Source organism: Sporothrix schenckii (assembly GCF_000961545.1).
Source record: "Sporothrix schenckii 1099-18 chromosome Unknown Cont44, whole genome shotgun sequence".
NCBI classification, from domain to species: domain Eukaryota; kingdom Fungi; phylum Ascomycota; class Sordariomycetes; order Ophiostomatales; family Ophiostomataceae; genus Sporothrix; species Sporothrix schenckii.
In genome coordinates this window covers 3,036,967-3,061,978 of record NW_015971145.1, presented here as the reverse complement: position 1 = coordinate 3,061,978, position 25,012 = coordinate 3,036,967, and the positions used below count along the sequence as shown (strand labels likewise).

Sequence of the window (25,012 nt, the reverse complement as noted above, 5' to 3'; positions counted from 1 at the left end):
CTTTTATCCATCTCCCCTCCATCGCCCTCCTCCCTCCAACACACAGCACAATGAACGCCCAGCGGGTAGGCGTGATGGCGCTCCGGAGAGGTTCGTATCTTGACTCCCCTGCTGCCACGTGGTGATGATGATGGTGACGATCCATTGGATGCCGCTACGAACTACTGTGGCTGTTGAATCCTCTCCAAGACAGCTCTTGCTAACACACCGCCGCCCAGCTGCCGCCAAGCCCTCGATGGCCCTCGTCGCCCCGAGCATCGCCCGCGGCCTCATCGTCCGCTCCGCCCTCCAGGCCCAGACCCTCCAGTCCCGCGCCATCACCACCCAGAAGCTCTCCCACGACGAAGCCAATAAGGTCCTCGCCTCCCAGCGCCTCAACCGCCCCGTCGCGCCCCATCTCACCATCTACGACCCGGCCCAGATCTGGTACGGCGCCTCCATTATGCAGCGCTACACCGGCATGGCCTACGCCGGCGCCTTGTATGCCGGCTCCCTCGCCTACCTGGCCGCCCCGCTGCTCGGCTGGCACCTCGAGTCGGCCAGCCTCGTGGCCTTTGCCGCCAGCCTGCCCGTCACCGCCAAGGTGGTCCTCAAGACGCTGGCGGCCTTCCCCTTCCTGTTCCACTCGTTCAACGGCGTGCGCCACCTCGTGTGGGACGCGGCCGTCAAGGGCTTCGCCAAGGCGGACATTGCCAAGGCGACGAATGCCATCTGGGTGGCCAGCGTGATTGGCAGCCTGGGCCTGGCTCTGCTATGGTAGATGCTTTGTCGCATGGTGCAAAGGATGACGGATAGGTGCAGAGAGAAACGATGACGAGGAATGGGACCCAACTTGCTGCATTTGCTGCATATTTTATTTGTTCTACATGCGGATTTTGACTTTGGTCTTGGAGGTGGAGAGGAGACGTCCGGAGATCCCTGAACCAAAACATGTTTTTTGGCGGGGAGAAAGTATTAAGCTCTGGCTGTACGTGTACAAATGAGAAAGAAAGGGAAGGAAACCAAAAAAGATACAAATATAATAAAAACAAGATCAAAATGCTATAACATGCATTGCCCTGTCCCATATATACCTGTGCTGTAAGAAAGCCACTAACACGCACTCCATCGTGGACGTGAAGTAGTTCATTTTGTCAGGGAGACAGGGACTTGTCGACGGCAAGGTCTGAAGCTCACACGAGACGGAGAGTTTAATTAATGGCACGTATAGCCACTACAGCGCATGCCGCATTTCCGTTTCGTTGTATGGAGTACATGGCACAAATGCGAGAAATTTGTGTTGCGTATCGTGTCCTGCTCAATCTCCTGTGCTTGGCTTGTTTTCGCAATGATATATGGTCGTGGTCCGCTGTTGTCTCATGGACGGATTCCTGAGAGCACATTTGCACACAACTACCTTCGGAACGCGATGTGCCTCTGGTCTGTAGCATTGTGCAGGAAGTATGGTTGCAATGGGCCGAGCTGAGCGGGCGGAACGTACATGCACGATAGAGAGGAGAGAGGGAGGAGGAGGAGGGCCAGGAGAGAATAAACTGCACAGATGAGTGGCCTCGGCGACCAAATCGTTGCGGGATTTTCACCCACAGTAACTCTGTGGACAGAACGCCACGGTCGTTCCAGAGGATGCAACGAACCTTCCAGGGACATTTGAACGCGGAAGACACAGCAACCAAGGCAGGATCTCGGGCGCTGCAGATGCGAGACACCTTGTGCGCACATGCAGAATGCAGAAATCTGCACAGCTGAATGGACAGAACGGGCGCGAACCACATGATCTGATCCAACCCGTCTGCACACCCATCTGACATATACCTGCATCAGTAGATGCCCGATAATTACAGAATGAACACCGAGTGAACGCCATCATCTCGTGGAAGCAGCACGGTGATGGGGTGACAGATGTTGCTCCTCGTTCTTTTCTTGGTCCCGCGACAAGGACGCTGTGTTCGTTCCAGTCGTGCATTCTAGTCTCATCGCCATCATTATTTTACACTCTGAGGTTCCGCGACGCAATATCATCAATAGACACAATCATGGGACACAACAGCGAAACAGCTGGGGCCGGTAAAGCAGCCACCCGCATGTTGCGGCATCACATCATAGGTCTCCCATCGACGGTCGCCAGCCTACCCTCCCTTGTCGTCGTATTGACTTGCCTCGCCGTCTATGTGGCCGTGTGCCGCCTGCTCCGCTTCCGCCGCGTTGCCGCCATGCACCGCCAGTTCGACCACGTATACACAGATCGCGCGTCTCTCGCCGCCATGACCACCAACGACGCCCAGGCGATCGTGGCTACCATCCAGCAGTGTGAGTTCCCTTTCATGTACACCCTGGCCATTGAGTTCGGCATCTTCAAGACGTACGGCATCCCCACCATCTCGCGCGTCGTCGGCGCCACGCGAGCCGTGACCGACCCGCTGCCGGCCGCCAAGCGCGCCGCCGACACGCTGGCAATCATCAGCGAGTTTTCGGTCAACCCGCCGACGTCTGTGCGGGCCTTGCAGGCCATTGCGCGCATGAACTACCTGCACAGCAAGTACCGCGCGGCCGGCCAGATCCGCAACGCCGACCTGCTGTACACCCTGGCCGCCTGCGTCACGGAGCCCATCCGGTTCATCGGCCGCTACGAATGGCGCCCGCTCAGCGACCTAGAGCGCTGTGCCATTGGCGTGTTCTGGATGGGCCTCGGGGAAGCCATGGGGATCGAGTACGGGCCAACCAGCGAAACGGGTCCCCGGGCCCAGGGCCTCGAAAAGGGCGCCCACCGCAGCTGGCGCGACGGTCTGGAGTTTGTCGACGCCATATCCGCATGGGCGGAGGAGTATGAGCGCGTCGCCATGGGCCTGCACCCGGCCAACATCCCGCCCGCCCGGCGCCTGACGGCCATGCTGCTGCAGCTCGTACCATCTGCCCTCGAACCCTTTTGTGTCGAGGCCCTGACCGTGCTCATGAGCGACCGCATGCGTGCGGCCTTTGCCTACGAGACGCCTGGCTTGGCTGCGTGCCTCGTGACGTACGGCGCCCTGGCCGTGCGCCGGTTTGTGCTCCGGCATCTCACGCTGCCACGCTTTGGCGTCTATCGCGTGGCGAGTGCTCAGGCCAATCCAGCTACGGGCCGTGTGCAGCTCAACGAGTACCTGACACACCCATGGTACAACGCGCCGACGCTGTGGAATCGCTGGGGGCCCATGGCGCTGCTGAGGCGGGCCGTCGGTGGCGCGGTGCCGGGAGATGTGCGACCTGCAGATAAAGATGATCGACGGGGAGCACACAGGGAGGATGGAAGGGGCAGAGGCAAAGGGGGCAGAACCTATTTACCAGAAGGATTCTTGGTATCGGACCTGGGACCGTTCAGTTTCATGGGCGTGGGGAAGGAAGAGACGGCGGTAGAAATGGAGAGGCTGCGCACGATACGGACAGGCGGCTGTCCCTTGGGGTGAGAGGCCTGGATGTTGATGATGGTGTAGGAGACAGGTAAAGATACCACGGGAAAAGCTGTCTAGAAAAGTGAGACTTACAAAATGTGTGGGCCGTGAAAGAATGCACAATTAGGAAGAGGCGTGAGGTTGCCGAGAGAGGAAGGGGCGAGACAGGTCGAGTCCTCCTTTAAACGCATAACATGAAGCGCACATTTCATAGGAATATCGTCGTATAATTTGGAAGAGGAAGAAGCATGTGAGAATTGACAAGGGATAACAAGGAATAACAAGGGATTTCAAAATGTACAATTTGATGAGTCCTAGTTGACGATATGATACTTTGACAGTTGCTTCGAAGTTGTTGATGTAGACTATCGTTAGGCCCACTGTAACTAGTGTCGATAGCGCCTCAATCTGCCGTATTTGGCAGCTAATACCGCGTGGGAACCAGCCCCCAGCGCTGTCATCGCAGTGGGCTTTACTGGTTTTACATGGTTCTCTCAGCAGCCCCACTACCCACACTCCAGCGTATGGCTTTCCTGCACGGGCCTCAGCAGGCAAACCGACCAAAACCACGACTAGTCTTCTCATGTTCCCCGCCTTTACAAACGAAGCTCAAGCTCACCTCAACATCCCAAAGCCTTCCTGGCCACCTACACGACCACAAAGAACAACGACCAACGAACAACGAACTACGGCCAACGAATGCAACGATAGCAAAGCGAAACGACCACTGCATCCAGCCTGAGCGCCCGTCCACGAATAGCTGGCTGCGCAGCTCTTCCGACGCTCCGACGGCTCGCCCCGCCAAACTCTCTCACCCGATCGCACACCTCTCGCCGGATCTCCCGTCTTTTTCACGCACCACGCCACGTGCCCGCGAGCATGGCCGACAGCATCCCCTTCTTTGGCGCCGACGTGCGCAGCGAGGTGAAGAAGCCAAAGAAGCGCAAGGTGCTGCTCATGGGCAAGAGCGGCTCCGGCAAGTCGTCGATGCGCTCCATCATCTTCAGCAGCTACCTGGCCCGCGACACGCGGCGCCTGGGCGCCACCATCGACATTGACCTCTCGCAGGTCAAGTTCCTGGGCAACCTAACGCTCAACCTCTGGGACTGCGGCGGCCAGGAGGCGTTTACGGAGAACTACCTGTCGCAGCAGCGGCAGCACGTGTTCAGCAACGTCGGCGTGCTCATCTACGTCTTTGACATTGAGTCGCGCGACATCGAGCGGGACCTGGCCACGTACGTGTCGGTGATTTCGGCGCTGACGCAGTACTCGTCGGGTGCCAAGGTGTTTGTGCTGATCCACAAGATGGACCTGATTGTGGCGGCGTCGCGCGAGGCCGTCTTCGAGGAGCGCGTGCGCCTGGTGCGGCAGAAGACGGCCGAGTACCTGCAGAACGTGCGGGACAATGCGCGCGGCGAGGTCCTGTCGGACGGGGGCAGTGCTGCGGAGGGTGGCGGCGGCGGCGGCGGTGGTGGTGATGCATCCATGGGAGGCGAATACGACGACCTGCCCGACCTCGAGCTGACGCCGTTTGCCACGAGCATCTGGGACCAGTCGCTCTACAAGGCGTGGGCCAGCATCATCCACGACCTGGTGCCCAACTTGGCCTTGATCGAGACGAACCTGGGCCACCTGGGCCGGCTGCTCGAGGCCGAGGAGATGCTGCTGTTTGAGCGCACCTCTTTTTTGGTTGTCTCGCACTGGACCTCGGCCGAGGGTGCGTCCAACCCCTGCGAGGACCGCTTCGAGCGCATGAGCAACATCCTCAAGAGCTTCAAGAGCTCGCTGGCGCGCTACACTGGCACGCCGCGCAACGCCGAGCAGTTCAAGCTCTTTGAGCTGCGCTTCGGTGTGCGTTTCAACCTGTTTATCGGCAAGTTCACCACCAACACCTACATCTTGGTGGTGCTGCCACCCGGCGAGGCACGCTTCAATGCAGCCCTGCTCAACACGCAGATCGCGGCAAAGCAATTCGAGTTCTTGGACGTGCCAGTGGGTGTGACGACAAACAAGGAGCAGCAGCAGCAGCAAAGCCAACCAAATCAACCGGGTCAACAGCAGCAGCAGCAGCAGCAACAACAGCAATACGGTGGAAATGGATCGTCAGCCGTGTACGCGTGACGGAAAGGAGGCAAAGGCACACAAACGATACCCAGATTGTGGGACAGACAAGAGAAGCAATGTGGCGTTTGGGACACGGACTTTCATTGGGCATATATTGTATTTTTGGGAACAAATTAGCACCGAGCTGGTGTCGATAACGATCATGGCATACTGCATTTGCATTTCTCTTTCTACGTCGTAGTTAGAAACAACACAGGTACTTGTGCATCAAGAGGACGTTGTCCATGACATCAACGCAAATCACCAAAAACAATGTTATCAACGGGCGAAAACAGCTTGGGTAGCATGGTCTATGTATTTCACCTTACACATGTATCATGAAACATGAAAATGAAAACGAAAAAGAATTGAACACGTGGACCTGTTGCACCGTCCGTACCATACCGCACCTTCCCATTTCCTATTCAAGTTCACTAAGGGCCGACCTTCTCTACACCCACTTCACAACCGCTGCACCGCCCCGCTTGAACTCGTCCGTCTCGCCCAGCACCAGCGACTTGTCCGTGTGCTCCTTGTTGGGGAACGTGGTCGCCAGCACCCACGCGCGGCCCTGCGTCGACGAGGCCGGTAGGGCCCGTTGCACAAAGTCGTAGACGTCGCTTATGGTCTGGGTCGTGTTGAAGCGCGCCGGCAGCCGGGTGCCGTCGGGCAGCTGCACGCGGAGGTTGACCGTCGGGAGGTTCTCGTCGACGTGGGTGGTGGGGTTGGGATTCGACGTGGTTGCGGCTGGCGCGGAGGACGACGCAGGACCCGAGGCCACAGCGTCGATACTACCAGCAGCAGCAGCAGTCGTCGGGGCGCCCGGCACAGGGCTGCCCAGACGGTGGCCCTCGCCCGCAAAGGGACGGTACACACGCGGCAGCTGATGCCAGTTCTCCTCATGCTCGTGCAGCTTGATGTCGACGGCCTGGGCAAAGGGAACGTTCATCAGGTGCAGCGGCGCGCGGCCCTGGCGGATCATCTGCAGATCGGCGGCGTTCTGGGGGTCGTCGTAGCGGTGCAGCGGGCCGTCGTCAACGCTAAAGCCGTCCTGCCAGATATGCAGGACGCGCTGCTCAGCGGGTGCGTCGGCCGCTGCTGCCGCACTCGGCCGACCTGACGCAGCCGCTGCCGGATCCGGGATCGTGCGTGATTCGGCACCCTCGCCGCCCAGCGTCTGGCCCGAGCCCCGAAAGCGCGACGGTGGCGGCTGCGATGGGCCAGGCGTCTCTCCGGCTTGTCTGTTTCTTTACATGGTCAGCGGGATACAATGTATGCTGGGTATGTTACATCGAACAGTCCTGGGGAAGGACGGAAGGAACGTACGCCTTTGCTTTGGCCACAATATCGCGCATGACGCGGCGGGCATCGCTCGAGGGACCGCCCACGGTCGGGTCCTGGACAGCCAGGCCAGACTTCTCGCCACCGGCAAACAGGTCGCCGCGGCCGCGCTTGTCGTCTTCGTCGTCGCTATCGTAGTTGTCGTCGTCGTCGTCGTGGGCATGCCCATGGCCGTGGCCACTGCCGCTGCCGCTGCTGTTCTGCAGCGAGCTCATTGTCATCAAACCCTTTCGCTTCGGCTGGGGTTGCCGGGAGGAGGTCGAGGCGGCGCGGGAGGAGGACCCGGAGTTGGAATACGACTGCGGGGCAGGTCGGCCATCGAGGGTGCGGGGACCTGTGTAGGAAGCATCGGTGGCGGCGGCCGCGCCTGCAGCTGGGGCAGCGGCCCCAGAAGCAGCAGCTGCTCCTGAAGTGGCATCTTCTTGGCTCTGATAGAACTCGGCGAGGGCGGCATCAGCGTCCCAGTCGGCCGCATCTAGAAAGTCGGTGGCCTGGAGACGTTAGGCGAACAAGTCAGCGGTTGGTGTTCTCGCCGTCAGCGGAGCAGCGCCATTTAAAAAAGCTCACCTCGGAGGACGAGACGCCCGTGATACCGCAAAAAGAGCTGATGATTTCATCTTTGGAAAGGCCTTCTGCCATGGTGGCAAGCAGTTGATGATCAGCGGTAGTGGGGGAATAGGACGTGTCGTAGCTGTCTGGTAGTCGAGAGGCAGCTGAGCTGTTTGTGTCGGTAAAGATTGCGAGGAAGAGAGAGGTGAGGACGTTGTGAAATACGTTGTTCCGTACGGGATTTGTGAGGAAGTACGACGTAGTGTCGTCAAATGTCAAGAACTGGCCGAATCTCTCTAGTATCGAGTGGTGCTTTCTAGCTTAGGCAGTAGGCAGCTTTGTGGCGACGTCAAGCTTACAATTGGTGCTGGCGCGTTGGCGACAGATACTCGAAAAGCCACCCTCTCGACCGTCCACTCTCCCACTGTAGAAATGTTGCCCCGCCTGTAAAATGTAGACCAAGGCCCGTGGTGGGCGGTAGAAGTGGGACCGCCGGAAGCTGAAGGCCGTTTTACAGCGGCGTCTCAGACGGACCCAGTTTTTACCTGAATATGGCCCAAAACGGAAAAGCGGCAAAAGGATCCTCCGAGCTCCGGACGTTTGCTGAACGTTGAAAGAGGAGAGGTGATTGGATCCCTGAAAATACAGAATACACTGGAGAAAGTAAATACAGCAATCACGGTCAGAGGGTGTTGTAATTTCGTCCCACAATGTAAGATGGTTGTTAGTTTGCCAGGCCGAGATAAACAACTGGTCGTGCTAGCATGTCTCATCGACGGGACATAACAGACCAGTAGTGCTGTATTGACGAAGTCGGCGGTCGAGCCCTTTGAGCCAGCAATATGATTGGCGTCGGCGTCGATGTCAAAGTCATTGCAGGCCGCACGGTATAGCACCTGAACACCTGAACACCTGCAGCCACTTGGGTGTGTCCTCAGCTTAATGTAATTGTGTGTTAAGGGATGGCTGGATAGTAACACACGAAACTTCGTATGGCCAGAAATATGTGCGCCTAGCGTTCGCTCATGTCCACTCTCCGCACGCCTCTATCCGTGTTTTTTTTTTGTTAGCACCGTGAACTCTAATATAATGATATGATGATATTGCCACGATGGGAATAGTATTCGACGCAAAGCTATCTGCTTGAGAAAAGAGTGGCTGAAAAAACACAAAAGAACAATGAGTGGAATATAATGGAGAGAAAGCCTAGAATTTGCATCCTATACGTCGAACCTAATTTTCCATGAATCCGCATCTTTGCCACAATGTGTAGTCATCCATTGTATCTTGCACACTTCTTCACACATTCATCCCCGCCTGCACTATCACACCACACACTAGAATGACTAACATGCCAAACTAGACATTGGCTATTAGTCCGTAACACCAGACCTCGAACCTTGCTGTTTTGTGTATAAAAGACCGTCTTCGCACCTGTGTTCATTTTCGTTAGTGAGATGCGAAAAGAACACTGCAAAGAAATCTCTGGCATTTCAAACTGGCCCCTCGGATTCATCTAAAGCATGTTTTATACTCAATCTCTTTGAGTCGTGGATTTTCATCATTGGGGAAGTATAAAAGTCTCACCTTGAGGGCATCGCCATGATCAGCTCGCAGACATCAGAACCTTGCGTTCTTAAAGAGGATGCAATGGACGCTGCATAGTTGCAGTTGATGCATGGTATTGACTGTCGTTCATTTTCGTTAGTGAGAGGCGAAAAGAACACTGCAAAGAAATCTCTGGCATGTCAAACTGGCCCCAAAATCAATCATCGGACGTGCCCGAGCACCGCGTCCTATGTATGACCTTTCAGTCAATTTTGTCATCTTTGGGGGTGAATGAAACCGAAAGACTGCAATTCAGCGAAGAAAAGCCTTGGTATTCCAAACATCCCCCAGTACCTTCGATGTCCCAACAATTATCGGACGTTCCCGAGCACCGCGTCCTATGCAAACTGTTCCCCCAGTTCCTTCGATGTCCCAACGATCATCGGACGTGCCCGAGCACCGTGTCCTATGCTAACTGTCCCCTCAGTTTCTTCTAAAGCTTGTTTTGTAATCAATCATCGGACGTGCTCGAGCACCGCGTCCTATGTGTGACTTTTCCAGTCTTGTGTTCTCATCATTGGGGAAGTATAAAATTCTCACCTTATAGGGCACTCCTAATAGGTTCCACAAGCGCCTTAGAACCAATAGTTCCTCTTGAATGGGATGCACTGGACACTGGGTGCTTGCAGTGGATGATGTGGTGTTGTGTCAACAGCTGGAAGACATCTTTCAGTCTCAAATTTTTTGTCACCCAATCAAACGTTGGTCATGGTATTATGGTCAATGTCGTTGTATCCATGCTGGGGGATCTTGTTCGGCAGTGAGGGCTCGTGTGAGAACTGGGGGTTCTTGGGAGCTTGGTAGGCGAGGGCATTGACTGGGTAAAGAGAAACTGTTAGATTGTGCTCAAATGTATCAGGACTTGCTTGGGCAGAGGGCTGGAGGACTTTACCTGAATGTCTGGGGTCGAGGCCGCCAAGGTTGCGTGTCGAGACATGGTGAACTAGGAAGACAAATGCAAGGAGAAGAGCATGAGGTTGAGAACAAATACGAGGATCGGCAAAGGGAATTGGAAGGGGGAAGAAGTCGGCGAGGTAGACATCGAGACAAAACAGATGAGAGAAGAATAAAAGGGCAGAAGATGCAAAATCGAGAGAAACAAGAGCAGTCCAAATGATATTTATATTTGTGTAAAGAGCTGGCTGATCCGGGTTGTTTTGGACGGATTGGGACAAATTTGTTACTTTTGCCTCGCACTTTCCTTTCAACAATGTTATGATTCTATTTTACAGCTACATTGCCCGATGCTTCTTTCCGTTAACTCCTGCTGTCCGTTCAACTGGAAAGCTTATGACCATCCAAGGCAGGATCGATCAACTGCCCGATCATGGAAACAACCAGGTTACCTAGAAGCCGGAAGGCACGATGGTTTCAAATTGTGAAATTGGAAAGAGAGGCTGTCGCCAAACGTCGTGCCTGCTCAACATAGATATCACCGACCAATGTGTTCTTTCCTTGCAAAGATCAGAAGCAAGATCTATCAATTCGAAACGACAGGAGCAACCCAAACAAGCAGTGTCCATAATTTACCAAGGGAAGGAACGAGGAGTACTGTTCTACAGGTGCCCGGAGTAACAAATAACCATTTTGTAGTGGGCGACAGGAGCGTACGAACAACCCAAGAAGAACGTCCGCATCAAGTCATGGAAATGAGGTAGGAGGCGTTGTGCGCAGAAACGTTTTGGAAACTTCAACCGACCAAAACGAGACTGAAAGAATGGTATTGGCAGAGAGTTCTCCTAGAAGGAGAAGGAGCAACAGGAGTTTTACATATAAAAGGAAGGAACAACAAATTCTGAATCGTCCTTCAAAAGCCAAAAATAGTCAAAACATGCAATTGCACCAAGCTTTTCGCCTCAAGATCTACGCGTACGTGGAAGGCGCGATTGAAAATTGGGACAATCAAGAAGGTGCGCAAGAGAAACGTGCTTCCCCTGACGTACTGAGAAGGAAAGACCAATGCACTTTAAGGGAAAGAGCGACCTCAAATTTTACGAGACATGGAAACACCCACCTGGTCAGTCGAAAGGCGGAACTAATGCTTAGAGACGAAAATAGAAGGAACCATCAAAACAATGGATCACCCATACAGCAAAGCCGTACTCTCCACGGAAAGAAGCACCCAAAGACTGCAGTCACTTGCCAAAGTTAATTCTGTAAGACGGAAAGAACACTCGAAACGGAGGAAAGAACTATCTTGAGGTCCGCCAACAAAAGGCAGGGACAAAGGTCCGGCGTAGGATGTGCGTAGGTGGCGAAATGCCACGGTATAAACAGAAGGAAGCCGTAGCAAAGTCAAAGGGCAGGAGCACCTAATACCATTCTGCAAATGGAAACAGCAAGAAACATGGGAAAGAGCTACTCTCTCGTGAGGCGCTTACGCACTCTCTTCAATTGCATGGGATGAGACGCCTTTCTTAGCCTTAATAATACTGCTAATGGGGATGGCGAAGCGTATTAGTGATTGCTTCATATTTCGCGAGTATCTCACCAAAGCGACTTTGTTGTTTTTTGCTCTCGTTGCGGTCCTCCGCCGGCGTGCACGAGGCTGGTGGACACGAGTTTAGTAGCCACTTCCTCTCCGTAATTTAATATTTTATTATTTGCTGTTGCCTTGTATTCCAAACGCTCAGGATTCGTCTTTGCTATTTGTTTTGTATGTGCTTTATTGGCGGACTGTATACTGCCTCTTGCTATTACATCTTATGACACAGTCACTCTTGCTTACATATCATTCCACCACGTCTTCGCTCAATCGGATGCTACCTTGATACGCTTTGGTTTATTTGATGAGTCTACACGAACGGCCTTCATAGTGGGCAGTCAAAGCCATTGGTCGTCTGTTTTCTTTCAACGTATTTTGCAGTCTTCTTTTACGCATGACTGCAATCATAAAGTAAGCGCACCCATCAATAGCTCAATACTACAATCTTGACTTTGGATTACGACACTGGATGAAAAGCATTACGCTTGTCTGTAGAAGTGGCCGTCATATACAGCTGGGTGCCAGCATGTGTGGATATTCGGTTGCGTGCGACAGCTTGTGGAAGCACACATTCGACTCCCATTTTAAATATTTAAGTTTTCTAAAAAAAAGTAAAATCATAGTAAATGAAAAATAAAGTTGGAAGGTCAAACGAACCAAGAAAGTCAAAGGCCATATTTTCAAAAGTCAAAAAAAAAGACGAATACTGACGATAAGTAATGCATGAACAACAAATTGGCTTAAAGTGTTCTGGGGAGAGAAACGCCCGTTCAGAGTTACCGTTGAACTGCACAAAAGAATAAAATCGCATTTATTTACTTTCTCTTGTCATGCGATGCCGAGAAATAACTGTCGTGTACAAGAATCGCTAACAATTTATTCAGTGTTTTCATCACGTGACCTCGACTCTGATTTTCGTGCACTGACCTTCTGCGCGGTTGAGCGAGGCTAGCCGCCACGGCTGGGAGCTGTTTCCAACGACTAACTGCTGCGATGCGGAGCATTCCGTAGTGCATTACCGTCCTTTCTCGGCTCCTCGATTTCCCCTCAACACGGCGCCACTCCCCGTCACTCTCGACTTTTGAACACGCCGGCGGCCCGTGACGACGACGAGACAACGACGGCAATCCTGCAGAGAGTGTCGCTTTCTATTTGAACAGCATCTGGTACACAAACCTGTTTCTGGCCACCAACCCCACGCCGAACCGCAAAACATCCCCCCCTTCCCGCTCGTCCTTTGGCGACTCTTGTCCGCGACGGACGTACGAACAACGCACACCAGACTCCAGCGATCAACCGACATGGCCGACGATGTACCAAATCCCATGGCGGAGTCCGGCGTGACCATGCACTCGGACAGCGAGCAGTACTCTGGCGCTGAGGACCTGCCGTCGGACGTGCCGTCGACCTCCTCGTCGCAGGACGACCAACCTATCATTTTGTACCGACCGCCGACGCTGTGGTCGCTGTTCCGCGGGGCGACAATCAACCTACTCTTGCCATTTGTCAATGGCATGATGATGGGCTTTGGCGAGCTGTTTGCACACGAGTTTGCCTTTCGGCTAGGCTGGAGCGGGACAAGGGTAAGTAGGAGAGGGAGTGAGAAGGGTTGGGACGCAACCTGGCGAGGGCAAAGAAAGCAACCAAGTCGACTAACAGTGAATAGGTATTCCCTCTCTCGCGGCGGCAGGCTCATGCGGTCGGTCCGGGCGTCGAGCTGCGCGAGCGGCGGTGACTGCTGCCGAGTGTGGACGAGCTTGCTGCGTTGGAGTTCTGAACGAGGTTGAGGGAGGGCACGCTTTGTGGGTAAAAGCCATGTGAAAGGGCATCGACAGACTGACCGTCTCGGCCCGGATCAGCCTGGCCTGACTGCGGACGCAGACGAGAGCACGTTGAGTTGGGGCCATCGATACCAAGTTTGCTCTCCACCCACGACGACATTTCAACATCTCAATCTTACGAACTCGACAAGTGATAAAGGAACTCGACGGATGAAAATTAAGAACGAAAACAGCCGCTGCGGCTGACAGATTATGAATGATTTACAAAATAGACTTGGACATAAGGCGCATGACACGGATTTACGAGGGCAGCCGAATGGGAGAGCGTGCAAAATGTACATAGGACAGCATGAACATGAGCATGGCATGCAAAAAGTAAAGAACAACCTTTCTCATAAGAACCTAGTCTGCGAACAACTGGCATATCAAATACTCCCTCAAAGGATCTACCAAGCTTTGCTGAACTCACCACTCTCCCCTCCAAAACCAGCCGGAGCCAGTCTGTGATTGGTCCATTTTGCTATGCAACGGTGTGCTTAGGGGCCCCCAGCGCGGTGGATTGGCCTTGAGGGGGAAATGCTTTGGGGCTCTTTCAAGGCCGGTCTAGCTAGCCTAGGCCCTGGACTACTGTCCCCGCCGTGCAGGAAAATACACGGTAGGAAAAAAAAAAAAAAAATCGACATCGAAAGATTCGATGCGACGGCGGTAATTGGTAGGACCGCATTGAGCCATTGTACATCACGTTTTGCAGACCACACACCACAAAACCGGAGGGACAATCGATTGTCCTGTTTTCGACGGTTGTGTCTGCAAGAAAATCACCATGCTTCCGAGCAGGGGCCTCGTCCAGTCCAGCCAAGCCCTGCGGCTTCGGCAAGTGGTAGGTTCACAAATTCCATGTGGTGCGCACTCGGACGCCAACGTTTTGTCGCATTGTCGCTGACCGGCCCTCCTGGCAGACCTCGCGAGCAGGATGCGCGCGCAACTTTAGCACGGCCTTGCGCAGCCGGTCCGGCTCACCAGCAACCGCCGCCTCGGGCCTGGCGCTGGGCCAGTTGTCCGGGCGGCGCGCCGGCGCTGCATTGAGCGGCAGCCACCACTCGACGAATTCCACACACCACCTCCTCCGCACCAACATGCCGTCGTCAGCTGCCGCCTTTTCCTTGTGGCCCTTCTCGTCCGGCAACAAGAGTTTCAAGGAAGGCGACATCCTGCCCGCCGTGAGCCAGACACCAACAACGCCGCCGCCACCATCATCATCATCAACGGCCCCGCCCGCGCCGACCGAGTTCGTCCCCGAGCCGCCGGCTTCTACGACCTCTGCCTCTGCCTTCCCCGACCCGGCCGACCCGGCCGACCCGGCCGCCCTCTCCGACCTGCTGGACGGCTCGGCGCTGCTCGACATGGCCGAGAACCAGATTGGCTACCTGCACGCCCTCGGCCTCGACTTTGGCTGGGGCCCCACCAGCCTGTGCCAGTGGCTGCTCGAGCACGTCCACGTCTACACGGGCCTGCCCTGGTGGGCGTCGATTGTGGGCGTGGCCGTCCTGTTCCGCGCGGCCATTTTTCTGCCGTCGCTGACGGCCGCCGAGCAGAGCGCGAAGCTGCAGGTGCTGCGCAAGAACCCGCGGTATGCGGCGGCCATGGCCGAGATGCAGGCCTCGGCGTTCAAAGGCGGCGCGCAGGGCCAGGCCAAGGCCATGGAGGCGCGCCTCACCATGAAGCGCATGCAGGAGGCCATGGACGTGTCGACGTGGAAGATGTTTGTGCCCATGATCAACATCCCCTTTGGCTACGGCATGTTCCGCCTGCTGCGGGCCACGGGCGCGCTGCCCGTGCCCGGCATGGAGACGGGCGGCATCCTGTGGTTCACGGACCTGACCGTGGCCGACCCGTACTTTGTGCTGCCGCTCGCCTCGGCCGGCATCATGTACCTCATTTTCCGCACCAACATGAAGTACATGGCCCCCGAGCAGCAGCAGACGATGAAGTACATCCAGATGGCCATTACGCCCATCAGCGTGCTGGTCACCATCAAGATGAGCGCCGGCCTCACCTTCTTCTTCCTGACGTCCTCCGTCCTCCAGATGATCCAGACTTGGCTGTGGCACCAGCCGTGGCTGCGCGCGTGGAAGGGTCTGCCGCCCATGCACGAGATGCTGCAGGGCGGCGCCCTCAACAATCTGCCTGGTGGCGGCTCGGCCCACCAGCAGCAAGCGGCCCGCCCCGTCGCGTTCCGCGTCGATCCCAACTCGTCCTGGAAGGCCCCGCGGGCGACGTCCACGGGCTTCAAGGAGGCAGCCGGGGATGCGGCATCCGAGACCAGCGAAGCCGCCAAGGCGGAGGAGCTGCTGACGAAGCCGCCGTCAGCCGTCGAGGTCGCCAAGAAGGGCTGGGGCAAGCTGATGGGCACAGCCAAGGAGAAGCAGGCCGCGTCCAAGGACAAGGAGCTGCTGCGCAAGGCCCAGGACTACGAGAAGCGCCGTGCCATGGAGGACGAGACACAGGCGTACCACCGCCGGGAGGCGGAGCGGCAGTACCGTGCAGCCAAGAAGACGCTCGACGGTAAACAGAACAAGAACAGCAAGTGGCAGTAAAACTTTTAGACGTTTTGGGGAGTGGAACCGGAAACGTGTACAATATGCATCATACATTTTTACTTCTGGAGATTGTATGAGAAGCGAAAGAAAGTGAAACACGGACAAAGTATTCACACGTGCGCGACGAACGGGTGGTTCATATTTGGCCATTGTCGGCTATTTTATGTTTATGCTCTGGATATTGGGACAGAAGAGGGCATATCAGATGGTTGGTAGCCATCCTGACTGTACATTTTTGCATATAGGTTTTTTTTTCATGTTTCCATTTGTCTTCATGTACCTAGACACAACAAGAATCTTCACTCGGAGCATATACGCAACACAACTTGCAAAATGTATCATGGACATTGCGTAATCTATATCAGAAACATAATAGTGTTGATGCACCCCGATTTGTACATTCAAATCAAACACGTAAACGTGACGCCACACAAAATTATCGTAGCACAGCTAAAAGACAGTTCCGTCGGAGTCGATCAGAATCGGTGGTTCCTTGGTGTTCGGCCGGGACATCTCGGCGATTTCACGGCCACCCTGGACAATGTTAGTAATGGTCTGATTTGCGACGTCTAGTTCCTTCCAGAATTGAAGACATACCTTCCAACTGCCCGCTTCGAGAATTTGCGGCAGGCTCAGCTCGTGGCCTTGCAGGTCAGCCCGCAGTGCCTTGTTCACGTCGATGGCCAGGCGGTCTAGGAAGCCGACGGTCACGGCGCGCCATTCGACAACGACATCATCGCCGGGCTCAAACATGGGCGCAACCTCGACGCCTGTGGTGCCCGTGCGCTCGTAGTACGACCGGTAGTGCGCTAGGCCGCGCTCGACGTCGGCCGGCTTCAACGTCAGCACGCCCAGGTCGACAAAGAGGCCGCCGTTGCGGTACTCGGGCAAGCCTGTGAGTAGCTCGGTGCCGGCAAAGTGGATCTTCAGTTGTGACTGCATGGGCTGCATCAGCGAGTATGTCAGCCACTGCGTCAGCTTGTGGAAGGGCACAATCGACTCCCAGGCGGCGACATCAGTCGAACCAACCGAGTTGGACGAGGCTGACGACGGGAATGGCGAAAACGTAGGGTTCGACAACTTGCGGCCCCTTGGTGCTGTGGGTGGCGAGGCGCCGGACGGCTGGGGCATAGTGCTGCACGGCCACGCGTCGCCAAGCGAGATGCCGTTGACGGCTGTCCGTGCGTCGGGCCAGATCGGTGCCAAACCATCCATCAGCAGGCTCCACAGCACAGGTAGGAGCACAATGGGCATTGACGACGCCTGCGTCGTCGGATGTGCCAGCAGGTAGTCCACCATGTTGCCTGGGCGGCCGTCCATACCAAAGACGTCGGGGTTGGCGGCGAGCGCATCGCCAAGCCGGATGAGTAGACTGGCACGGCCCTCTAGACCTGCCACTGTGTTGCCCGGCCGAGACTGCAGACCCTTGGCAAGGTCGTCGACCGTTAGCGAACGCAGGCCGTCCATGTCGACTTGGGTCTTGTTGGCCGAAGGCATGCTCGAGAACAAGCCGGCCTTGAACATCTCCAGACTGGCCACAGCTAGGCCTTCTGACCGCCGGTAAAAGCGGCCGTTCTCTGTGCTCTTGTACTGCCACTCGGTGCCGGCACCGGCATCCAGCAGCACGCTGACAAGAAACAGGTCGATCAGGCGGCGACAGCGTTCAGTGCTGTCGATTTCTGGTGGGAATGTCTTGAGCAGCATGGCCACCCGGTCGCGGCCACCCACGGCGAAATGCTGATACCGGCCATGGGGCGGTATGGAAGAGGCGTACGGTGCGTCGTAGTCACGCTTGATGATCTGGCTGACGAAGCGAACAACATCGGGGAATTTGGACATGTCCACGTCAAAGTGATGGAGCTCGTTTCGCAGTGCCTTGTCGCCGATAATACGCGACCGCTCGCGCACGGCAGGTAGACTCCGTAGGTAGCCCGCCGGGTCCAGAGCTGGGTCGGGCGGCCGAGGCAGGTCGACTTTGGGCAGGTGGACGGGCGAAAATGGTGAGGCGGGGGTTCCTGGAATGGAGCTAGAGGAGACGGCGGTGGCCGACGTAGCGGCAGTGCCGGCGGTGCCAGCAGACGAGCGGTTGTTCATATTGTGCGAAGAAAATCCGTATTGTTGGGATGCAGACGAAGGAGAGAGGGGAGATTTGAGAGAGTTGGCCGAATTTAGAGACGCATTTGAATTGGAAGAACTCAAGCCATTGGTGTTGTGGTCTGCAGCCGTCCTCGGCGAGGCCCTATCCTTTCGTGTAAAGAGGCCCATTATCTGACCTGACCTGTCCGTTTTGCGAGCCTCGAGCCCGTTGTGAGGGGAGGCGGGCGGAGTGCGGAGGAGGGGTGCCGATAGAAAGCGAATGGCCGAACTGGGCGAGATAGGAGGTCAGCGGACCAGTAGGTTTGGGAGCTTTGTCTTGGTGTTGGCAGTTTTGGTGGTAGCACCAGAACTCCGTCGATAGATTGTTAGTGGACGTTGAGTGGAACTGGCCGATGTGAGTCGGGCGTCTTATCGATCGGAGGCGCGAGAGAGCTTCTAAGCTGTGCGGGCGAGTTGAAGAGATAGGAATCGGCGCCGAAAGCTGAATTTATTTAGCTTGAGGAAAAGATCAGGGCGGCCAGGTGTACTTTCTTTAAACTCGTGTTGTCGCCTGTACGGTGGGCTGTTGTTTGTGGCCCTCCGTTTTCGTTGTTTCCAACTACTCTGCAATTCTTCGAGCTCTCGACTTTCAGGTTCCTGGATTTTCGTGTCTACTTTGGAGAGTCTTTGGAGAATATAAGGAGACGAGCTGTGCAAAGTGTGGATCAACAGACAGAGCTTGCGCGAGCTGAAAGTGGCGAAACGACCAGGTACAGAACCTGCGGTAAAGGTGAATGAGTGGATGGCAGGTGACGAACTTGCAGGTGCGAGCTGCAAGTGATAAAAACAATAAAATAAAGCGAGGCCGAGACGAGACGAAAGGTACAAGGGAGGAAAAGCGAGGATTGAACCAAGGGAGGACGAGAGGGAAAAGTCCAACGTGAAAACACGGTCGGACACAGACAATTGGCCCACGGTGGCTTCTCTTCCAAGAGACAAAATGAGCAAGGAGCTCGCTTGGATTGGAAGCTGGGACAAGCTAGGACAAGCTCCTGAAAGAATGGAGTACAACCAGAGAGCAGACAAGCTGTCGAGCCTACAAATGGCGGCGGTCAGTCTGGGTCGACGAGTAGAAATGTGTAAAATTAGGAGAGCAGCCAACGGCTTTTGATGAGGGAAAAATAAGGAAAATGAGGGAAAGGGGGTTGTAAGGCAGCGAGGTAGACAGAGGGTATTGGATTTTGGTAGATGGCCGTGGCGAACTAACGAGTGTTCCAGTACACAGTATGCCCAGAACTGGGGAGCAAGCACGATACAATATGTCAGTGGGCGAAATTGAGGCGTAACAGAAAGCTGACACCGGACGGTGAGGTCAGCGGCTTGAGGTGGAGAGACAAAAAGAGCCCTGAGAGAGAAACGAGGCGGTTCGTTTCGTGCAATGCTGAGGCCAGGGCTGGTCTTGTAAATCCAGTTGCCGGAGGGCGAAGGGCAGACGGGAAGAATACAAGAGCAAGGCTGAAGCTCTAGTTTGGAGATGCAAAGAGGATATGGAGGAGAGAGGAGGAGATGAGAAAACTGAGAAGGAAGAAAGAAAGCTAGAAACAGCGAGAGAAAGGGCCAGGATGAGGCAAGAGCAATTTGGGGGGGATGTTAGAGAGAAAACGGAAGGTACGCGAAGTCGATGAGCAATGACACTTGGGGAAAGCAAGAGCGATGGGTAGCTAAGCACACTACGAGTACTCATAAGAGATACCGAGACACAGGCAACCACACCGGCGATGGTGAGATGCTCTGTGTCAGGAAGGGAAGGCGCGCCGGACTGGACCAGTTTGGGACTACGAGGAAGGAGGAGGGACAGGGCATGGCTCGAGAAAAGGCAGGAGCGACCACAGCGAGCACAAACGCAACATTCAAATAGGGGTTGAAGTGGAATACAAGCCGAAAGAGGCAACCGCAATTCAGGGGAAACCAAAGCAAGCGAGAAATGGCAAGACGAAGACAAGCAATCATGCTGAGGTTATGGAGGGGCCTGGCCATGCGAAAAGCTCGAAAAAGCTCGAAAAGGATAAATCGAGTAAGTAAAACTGACAGACTTTCAATACCTTCTTCCCCTCGTCCAAGCTCGCTTTTCTCCAAGCCCGATTCGATACAAGCTCAGTGCACTTATGCACCCACAGAGACCAGTCGAGAACAATAGCTCGGAAAAATGCCCCGGTTGCGAAGATTTAGAGCAGAATAGGTTGGTTGGCCAAGCTTTGTGAGCAAATGGATGTAGGAGGGGAGAGGGAGCTGGCGAGAGAGCAAGGGCCAGGCCAAGAAACAAAAGGGTGCAGGCGCGGCCGTCACTCCACGCGGACGTGAGACGCCTTGAAGAGGCAAGAAAGACGAAAAGGACTGCAAGGATGCCATGGTCCAAAGCATGGGTCGTGATGGTTTGCCAATAGCGTGGCGCGTCGGGAGGACCTAGCCGTGTATGGGCCTGGTGAGCGACGGGGCCGATGGTGAATGGATGGAGAATAGAGAATACGGTGCAGAAAGGAACAGTTTGTGTTGTGCAGAAACACAAAACGCCATGCGCCGTTCACAAACCGAAATGCAGAGCACAAACAAACGGGCGCGCTTTAGTCGTGGGACGTGGGACGGACTCGGCGGCACCCGTCATCAAGGTCTGCATGCAGACGTGTGACAGCCAAAAGGCGCCTCGTTCGAAACATTTGTGCCATGGCCCCTTGCTGGCAAGTCCGCGCAGGCCAAAAGCGAGAGCGTCGAAAAAGAAGCACCAAACAAACGGGAGCAGTACAAAGACGAAACCCGGTTTTACACCCTGTTGAGCCGAGGACTTGGTATGTTTATTCGTTTTGCAGATCTTTTTGGACATAGAGCAGCAGTCAAAACTACGCACCCGTACGACGGTACCAGGGACGATTGACGAGCAGCAAGCCAAGCTCTGGCCAAAGCGTCTTCACGGCGTACATGTACACAACGCCGGTAACGTACGACATGGGGGCCCGTTTTGGAGGATTGTCCGTTGAAGACTGACACAAAGAAGCTAACACAAATATGCAAATCGGACGGGTTGAGTGCGTTCTGCGTACGGAGTACACGAACGGGAAAATAACAGGAAAGGAAAGGATGTGCAGAATGTGCCTGGCTCTGGCGTTGGGTGGGGAGAGTGTCGGATTCGAAAGAAGGGAACGAAGAAGAGGAGAACAACAGAACAGGAACAACGACAGGAACAAGACAATACGGCAAAAGTCGGCCAAAGACGACAGTCGGTCTAAGAGCGGACGAAACGCGAACGGACCGCAAATTGGTGCCTGCGCAAAACTGGTGCCAGCCCCGTTTCTGGGCGAGTTGAGGTGGACCCACGACGCAGGCGAACAGGGGTTGTGTGGTTGACAGGGTTAAGTGGGAAAGGAAAAGGAAAGGAAAAAGAAAGAAAAAGAACAGAGCAGGGGCTTGACAAGTGAAAGGGAGGGTCAATGACACCATATGCAGGTACCAGGATCGGGTAAAGTAAGTGGGAGGAGAAGACAGAACAGTACGACGTACATTCGTACGGAAGGGATAGAAGACGAAAGAATACGAGCCAAAGACAAGACGACACAACCGATACAACCTATGGCGTACTTTGTACGTTGTATATCGTACTACGGGTTACGACTTTGACGGAAAATCCATCAGAAAATTTGGCGTCAAGTCGTCCTTTGCCAGAGATGGCGTTCTCAATCATTTATTCCCCGATCCCTTGAACGTTGGCTTCTTCGGTCACGCGTTTTCTCGGCTGCGAATCAAACAGCGTCGTTTCGCGGACCGGCCAGATTCAGAGGGAGCCTCAAGAAACCAAAGCTGGATCGGGGTCCTCTTAACCTTGATTTCGAATTTGTCAACATGCCTGACAGTAATCCGCAACTCCGTATGCCACACCCACAGCGAAGAGGAGTGCATACTTCATCTGCACATGAGCGGCCATTGTGCCAGGCCGAGAGACCGACCATCACAGTGACCGAGAACAGGGGTACTTCGCATCTCACTCTTGCCCAGTATTACCGCCGGCGGTGGCCGGTGGTGTGGTGTGGAGGCGATACTTCGGAGGCCAGGAAGTGGGTGTGGATACGGAGATTGGCAAGGATCGCATGGGCCTGGACATGAACGTGGTCGGTGGATAAAGTCGGTGGATTGTCGGTGGAAAAGGTGGACAAGGTCGGTGGACAAGGTCGGTGGACAAGGTCGATGGATAGCCAAAGGTCCACTTAACGATCACAGAAGACGCATGGAAGAGAAAAGAAAGAGTCACTCTCCGGAGACCAGGTCCGGGATGCGCACCTCCTGCAAAAGCGCACAGAGCACGGCACGGCTCTGCACGTTCTGTCAAGACACTGCCAGACACGAAAGAACAATCAACCGCGAGGAGAGACAAACATACGAGGAAGGTAAAAGATAGGGGGAAATATAGATTTAATATGGCCTGGTTGCTTTTGTACTTTGGCGGGAAACAGAGATAAGACACAGGACATGGGCTGGCATGGCCAAGTGACGAGACAACTTCGCTTACAACGCCACATATTTATGACCACCTTTACCACCACACTGGTGTCCCTCCTGACAGGATCGATGCGACCTGGTGCCTGGGCCATCAACGGGATCCAAAGACCCAAGACGCTGGACCGGATACAATAAATTGGACCGAGTGTTGACTCGATTCTGTCGTTGGACATTGCTGTGCCTCGGAATCAATGATACCAACATGGGCAAAAGTGGACAGTCCATAAACATAGTCTTTTTCAGTCCTTCCACCGTCACGTCACATCTCGTCTCGTACTCTCAAACAGCCTAGCCACCTGGTCTGTGCTCGAGAGCATCTTGGTCCGCGGAGCGTTCCGTTTGTGGCAAAACGAAACAAAGAGCGGCCTGTCCAATGCCAACGCAAGTCTGGTTCTGGCCGGAGGACGGCAATGGTCAACAACAGCAACATTCCAAAAGTGCATAAAATGGCCATTCAAACGCACCCATTTCCACATTGGGGCCTGACGTCGGGCTGGGTGTACATGTAGCATTGCTAGTGAGTTTACGTATGGCTGAGTATGACGCGCCCCGAAATTTGGATGGCCCAACAGGTCGACCTCTTATGCAACGCTCGTCCATCACATTACATCCTCCTGTCACACAATTTCGTCTCCCCTCCTTTCCTATCGCCTCATTCCTTGGCGCTATGTATCCTTTTTCAGTTCCCCAGTCAGTGCGATGTAAGCTTCTCGGCTTGCCCTCTGTCACTGCGAGGACAATATCCTCGGCAGCGTCTTCACAACTCGTAACTTTCCTGTGACGGTCGTTACGCGGACCTGTCCACGCGTCGGTGGTGTCGTTGGGTTAGTATGGGTCCGCGGGTTTCGGCACGGTGCAATGTCTTGGTCTTGGGGCTTTTTGATTTGTATTTGGCACAAAAATCAATCTGGTATTTGAGACTGGTTGGGTCAGAACGGGGGCCAGAAAACGACGAGCGATAGAGGGAATTTTGCGCACTCACCGTTAAAAGAACACGCCCATTTCCTCCCACTCTGCAACCCAGGCGTGCAGCTTATATGGATCCCTTGACGCGACGTGCCGAGTCGGCTCTATGTCTTGTCGGCGCGGCGCCGCGGATCGGTATATTTTGAACGTCATTCTCGTTCGTTTTTACTTGGCCCTCCGCTGCCTTACGACAGAATGTCGGCCACATTCATTGGCATCTCGTCAATCTGGGTTGAGTAGTACACTGCAAGGTTGGCGTTAGTACGACTATACAAATGAACGTCACAGTGCCAATAAAGGACCACCTACACTCAATGTCCCGCAGGATGCGCACGTCCTCGTTGGTGACAAAGTTGATGGCCACGCCCTTGCGGCCGAAGCGACCGGACCGGCCGATGCGGTGGATGTAGTTCTCGCGGTTGCTGGGCAGGTCGTAGTTGATGACGAGGCTGACCTGCTGCACGTCGATGCCGCGCGCCCAGACGTCGGTGGAGATGAGCACACGCGTGTTGAACTGGCGAAAGTCCTGCATGATGCTGTCGCGCTCCTTTTGCGGCATGTCGCCGTGCATGCTGCTGACGGTGAAGTTGGACTCGCGCATCTTGTCGGTGAGCCAGTCGACCTTGCGGCGCGTGTTGCAGAAGATGACGGCCTGCGTGATGGTCAGGGTGTCGTAGAGGTCGCAGAGCGTGTCAAACTTCCACTCCTCCTTCTCCACGGCAATAAAGTACTGCTTGAGGCCCTCGAGCGTCAGCTCGTCGCGCTTCACGAGGATGCGCACCGGGTCCGTCATGAACTTGTACGTCATCTCGAGCACGTCCTGCGGCAGCGTCGCCGACACCACCACGACCTGCGTCGCCGGCGGCAGGTACCGGTACACCTCGTAGATCTGCTCGCGGAAGCCCTGGTTCAGCAGCTCGTCCGCCTCGTCGAGCACCAGCATCTTGATGTTGCGCGTGCGCAGGTTGCGCCGCCGGATCATGTCGGCCACGCGGCCGGGCGTGCCCGACACAATGTGCTGGCCCTGGTCGAGCTTGCGGATGTCCTCGCCCACGTTGGTGCCGCCGATGCACGCGTGGCACTGCACGTTCATGTAGTCGCCCAGCGCCTTGACGACGCTCTGGATCTGCGTCGCGAGTTCGCGCGTCGGGCTCAGCACAAGCGCCTGCGTCTCGCGGGACGCCGCATTGATGACCTGGAGGGCACTGATGGAGAAGGTCGCCGTCTTGCCCGTGCCGGACTGCGCCTGGGCGATGGTGTCGCGGCCTTTGCAGATCTGCACGATGGCGCGGGACTGGACGGCCGAGGGCGTCTCGTAGCCGTAGGCATAGATGCCGCGGAGGAGGTTCTCTTGACAGTTGTGTTAGTCGCCTGCAATGGAGAGCAACGCGTGCGTTCCTGGCGCTTCCTGGCTTGTACTTACCCTTCAGACTCATCGACTCAAACGTCGGAAACACCTTGACTTCCTTGGAGGTGGTCAGCTCCACGCGGTCGTCGAGCTTGCCCGCCTTGCCGCTGGACTCTGCCATGGTG

At 55.2% G+C, this 25,012-nt stretch overlaps 10 protein-coding genes across 10 annotated transcripts; 7 read left to right on the top strand and 3 right to left on the bottom strand.

Annotated features, from left to right (window-relative positions):
* Positions 1–50: 50 nt before the first annotated feature.
* Positions 51–760, top strand: SPSK_09780 (succinate dehydrogenase (ubiquinone) cytochrome b560 subunit; the record flags this gene model as incomplete). Its single annotated transcript, XM_016736350.1, has 2 exons — positions 51–90; positions 219–760. 2 exons carry the CDS (start codon positions 51–53, stop codon positions 758–760), a joined length of 582 nt encoding a protein of 193 aa, XP_016587710.1.
* A 1,273-nt stretch (positions 761–2,033) lies between these two features.
* On the top strand, positions 2,034–3,440 carry SPSK_09220 (uncharacterized protein; the record flags this gene model as incomplete). The annotated part of the gene is made up of 1 exon (XM_016735796.1): positions 2,034–3,440. One exon carries the CDS (start codon positions 2,034–2,036, stop codon positions 3,438–3,440), a length of 1,407 nt encoding a protein of 468 aa, XP_016587709.1.
* An 864-nt stretch (positions 3,441–4,304) lies between these two features.
* On the top strand, positions 4,305–5,546 carry SPSK_09348 (GTP-binding protein GTR1; the record flags this gene model as incomplete). The annotated part of the gene is made up of 1 exon (XM_016735922.1): positions 4,305–5,546. One exon carries the CDS (start codon positions 4,305–4,307, stop codon positions 5,544–5,546), a length of 1,242 nt encoding a protein of 413 aa, XP_016587708.1.
* Positions 5,547–5,979: 433 nt separating this feature from the next.
* Positions 5,980–7,508, bottom strand: SPSK_09139 (UBX domain-containing protein 1; the record flags this gene model as incomplete). The annotated part of the gene is made up of 3 exons (XM_016735718.1): positions 5,980–6,769; positions 6,855–7,360; positions 7,437–7,508. The coding sequence occupies 3 exons, from the start codon at positions 7,506–7,508 to the stop codon at positions 5,980–5,982; spliced, it is 1,368 nt and encodes a 455-aa protein (XP_016587707.1).
* Positions 7,509–12,812: 5,304 nt separating this feature from the next.
* SPSK_09992 (import protein 1) lies at positions 12,813–13,246 on the top strand (the record flags this gene model as incomplete). The annotated part of the gene is made up of 2 exons (XM_016736556.1): positions 12,813–13,094; positions 13,178–13,246. 2 exons carry the CDS (start codon positions 12,813–12,815, stop codon positions 13,244–13,246), a joined length of 351 nt encoding a protein of 116 aa, XP_016587706.1.
* An 869-nt stretch (positions 13,247–14,115) lies between these two features.
* On the top strand, positions 14,116–15,889 carry SPSK_08951 (preprotein translocase subunit YidC; the record flags this gene model as incomplete). Its single annotated transcript, XM_016735535.1, has 2 exons — positions 14,116–14,172; positions 14,252–15,889. The coding sequence occupies 2 exons, from the start codon at positions 14,116–14,118 to the stop codon at positions 15,887–15,889; spliced, it is 1,695 nt and encodes a 564-aa protein (XP_016587705.1).
* Positions 15,890–16,342: 453 nt separating this feature from the next.
* Positions 16,343–18,157, bottom strand: SPSK_08919 (uncharacterized protein; the record flags this gene model as incomplete). The annotated part of the gene is made up of 2 exons (XM_016735504.1): positions 16,343–16,426; positions 16,490–18,157. 2 exons carry the CDS (start codon positions 18,155–18,157, stop codon positions 16,343–16,345), a joined length of 1,752 nt encoding a protein of 583 aa, XP_016587704.1.
* Positions 18,158–19,649: 1,492 nt separating this feature from the next.
* Positions 19,650–19,886, top strand: SPSK_10188 (uncharacterized protein; the record flags this gene model as incomplete). Its single annotated transcript, XM_016736737.1, has 1 exon — positions 19,650–19,886. The coding sequence occupies one exon, from the start codon at positions 19,650–19,652 to the stop codon at positions 19,884–19,886; it is 237 nt and encodes a 78-aa protein (XP_016587703.1).
* A 1,973-nt stretch (positions 19,887–21,859) lies between these two features.
* On the top strand, positions 21,860–22,137 carry SPSK_10144 (uncharacterized protein; the record flags this gene model as incomplete). The annotated part of the gene is made up of 2 exons (XM_016736697.1): positions 21,860–21,986; positions 22,013–22,137. The coding sequence occupies 2 exons, from the start codon at positions 21,860–21,862 to the stop codon at positions 22,135–22,137; spliced, it is 252 nt and encodes an 83-aa protein (XP_016587702.1).
* Positions 22,138–23,664: 1,527 nt separating this feature from the next.
* SPSK_09277 (ATP-dependent RNA helicase) lies at positions 23,665–25,008 on the bottom strand (the record flags this gene model as incomplete). Its single annotated transcript, XM_016735853.1, has 3 exons — positions 23,665–23,723; positions 23,789–24,829; positions 24,903–25,008. The coding sequence occupies 3 exons, from the start codon at positions 25,006–25,008 to the stop codon at positions 23,665–23,667; spliced, it is 1,206 nt and encodes a 401-aa protein (XP_016587701.1).
* Between the last annotated feature and the right edge of the window lie 4 nt (positions 25,009–25,012).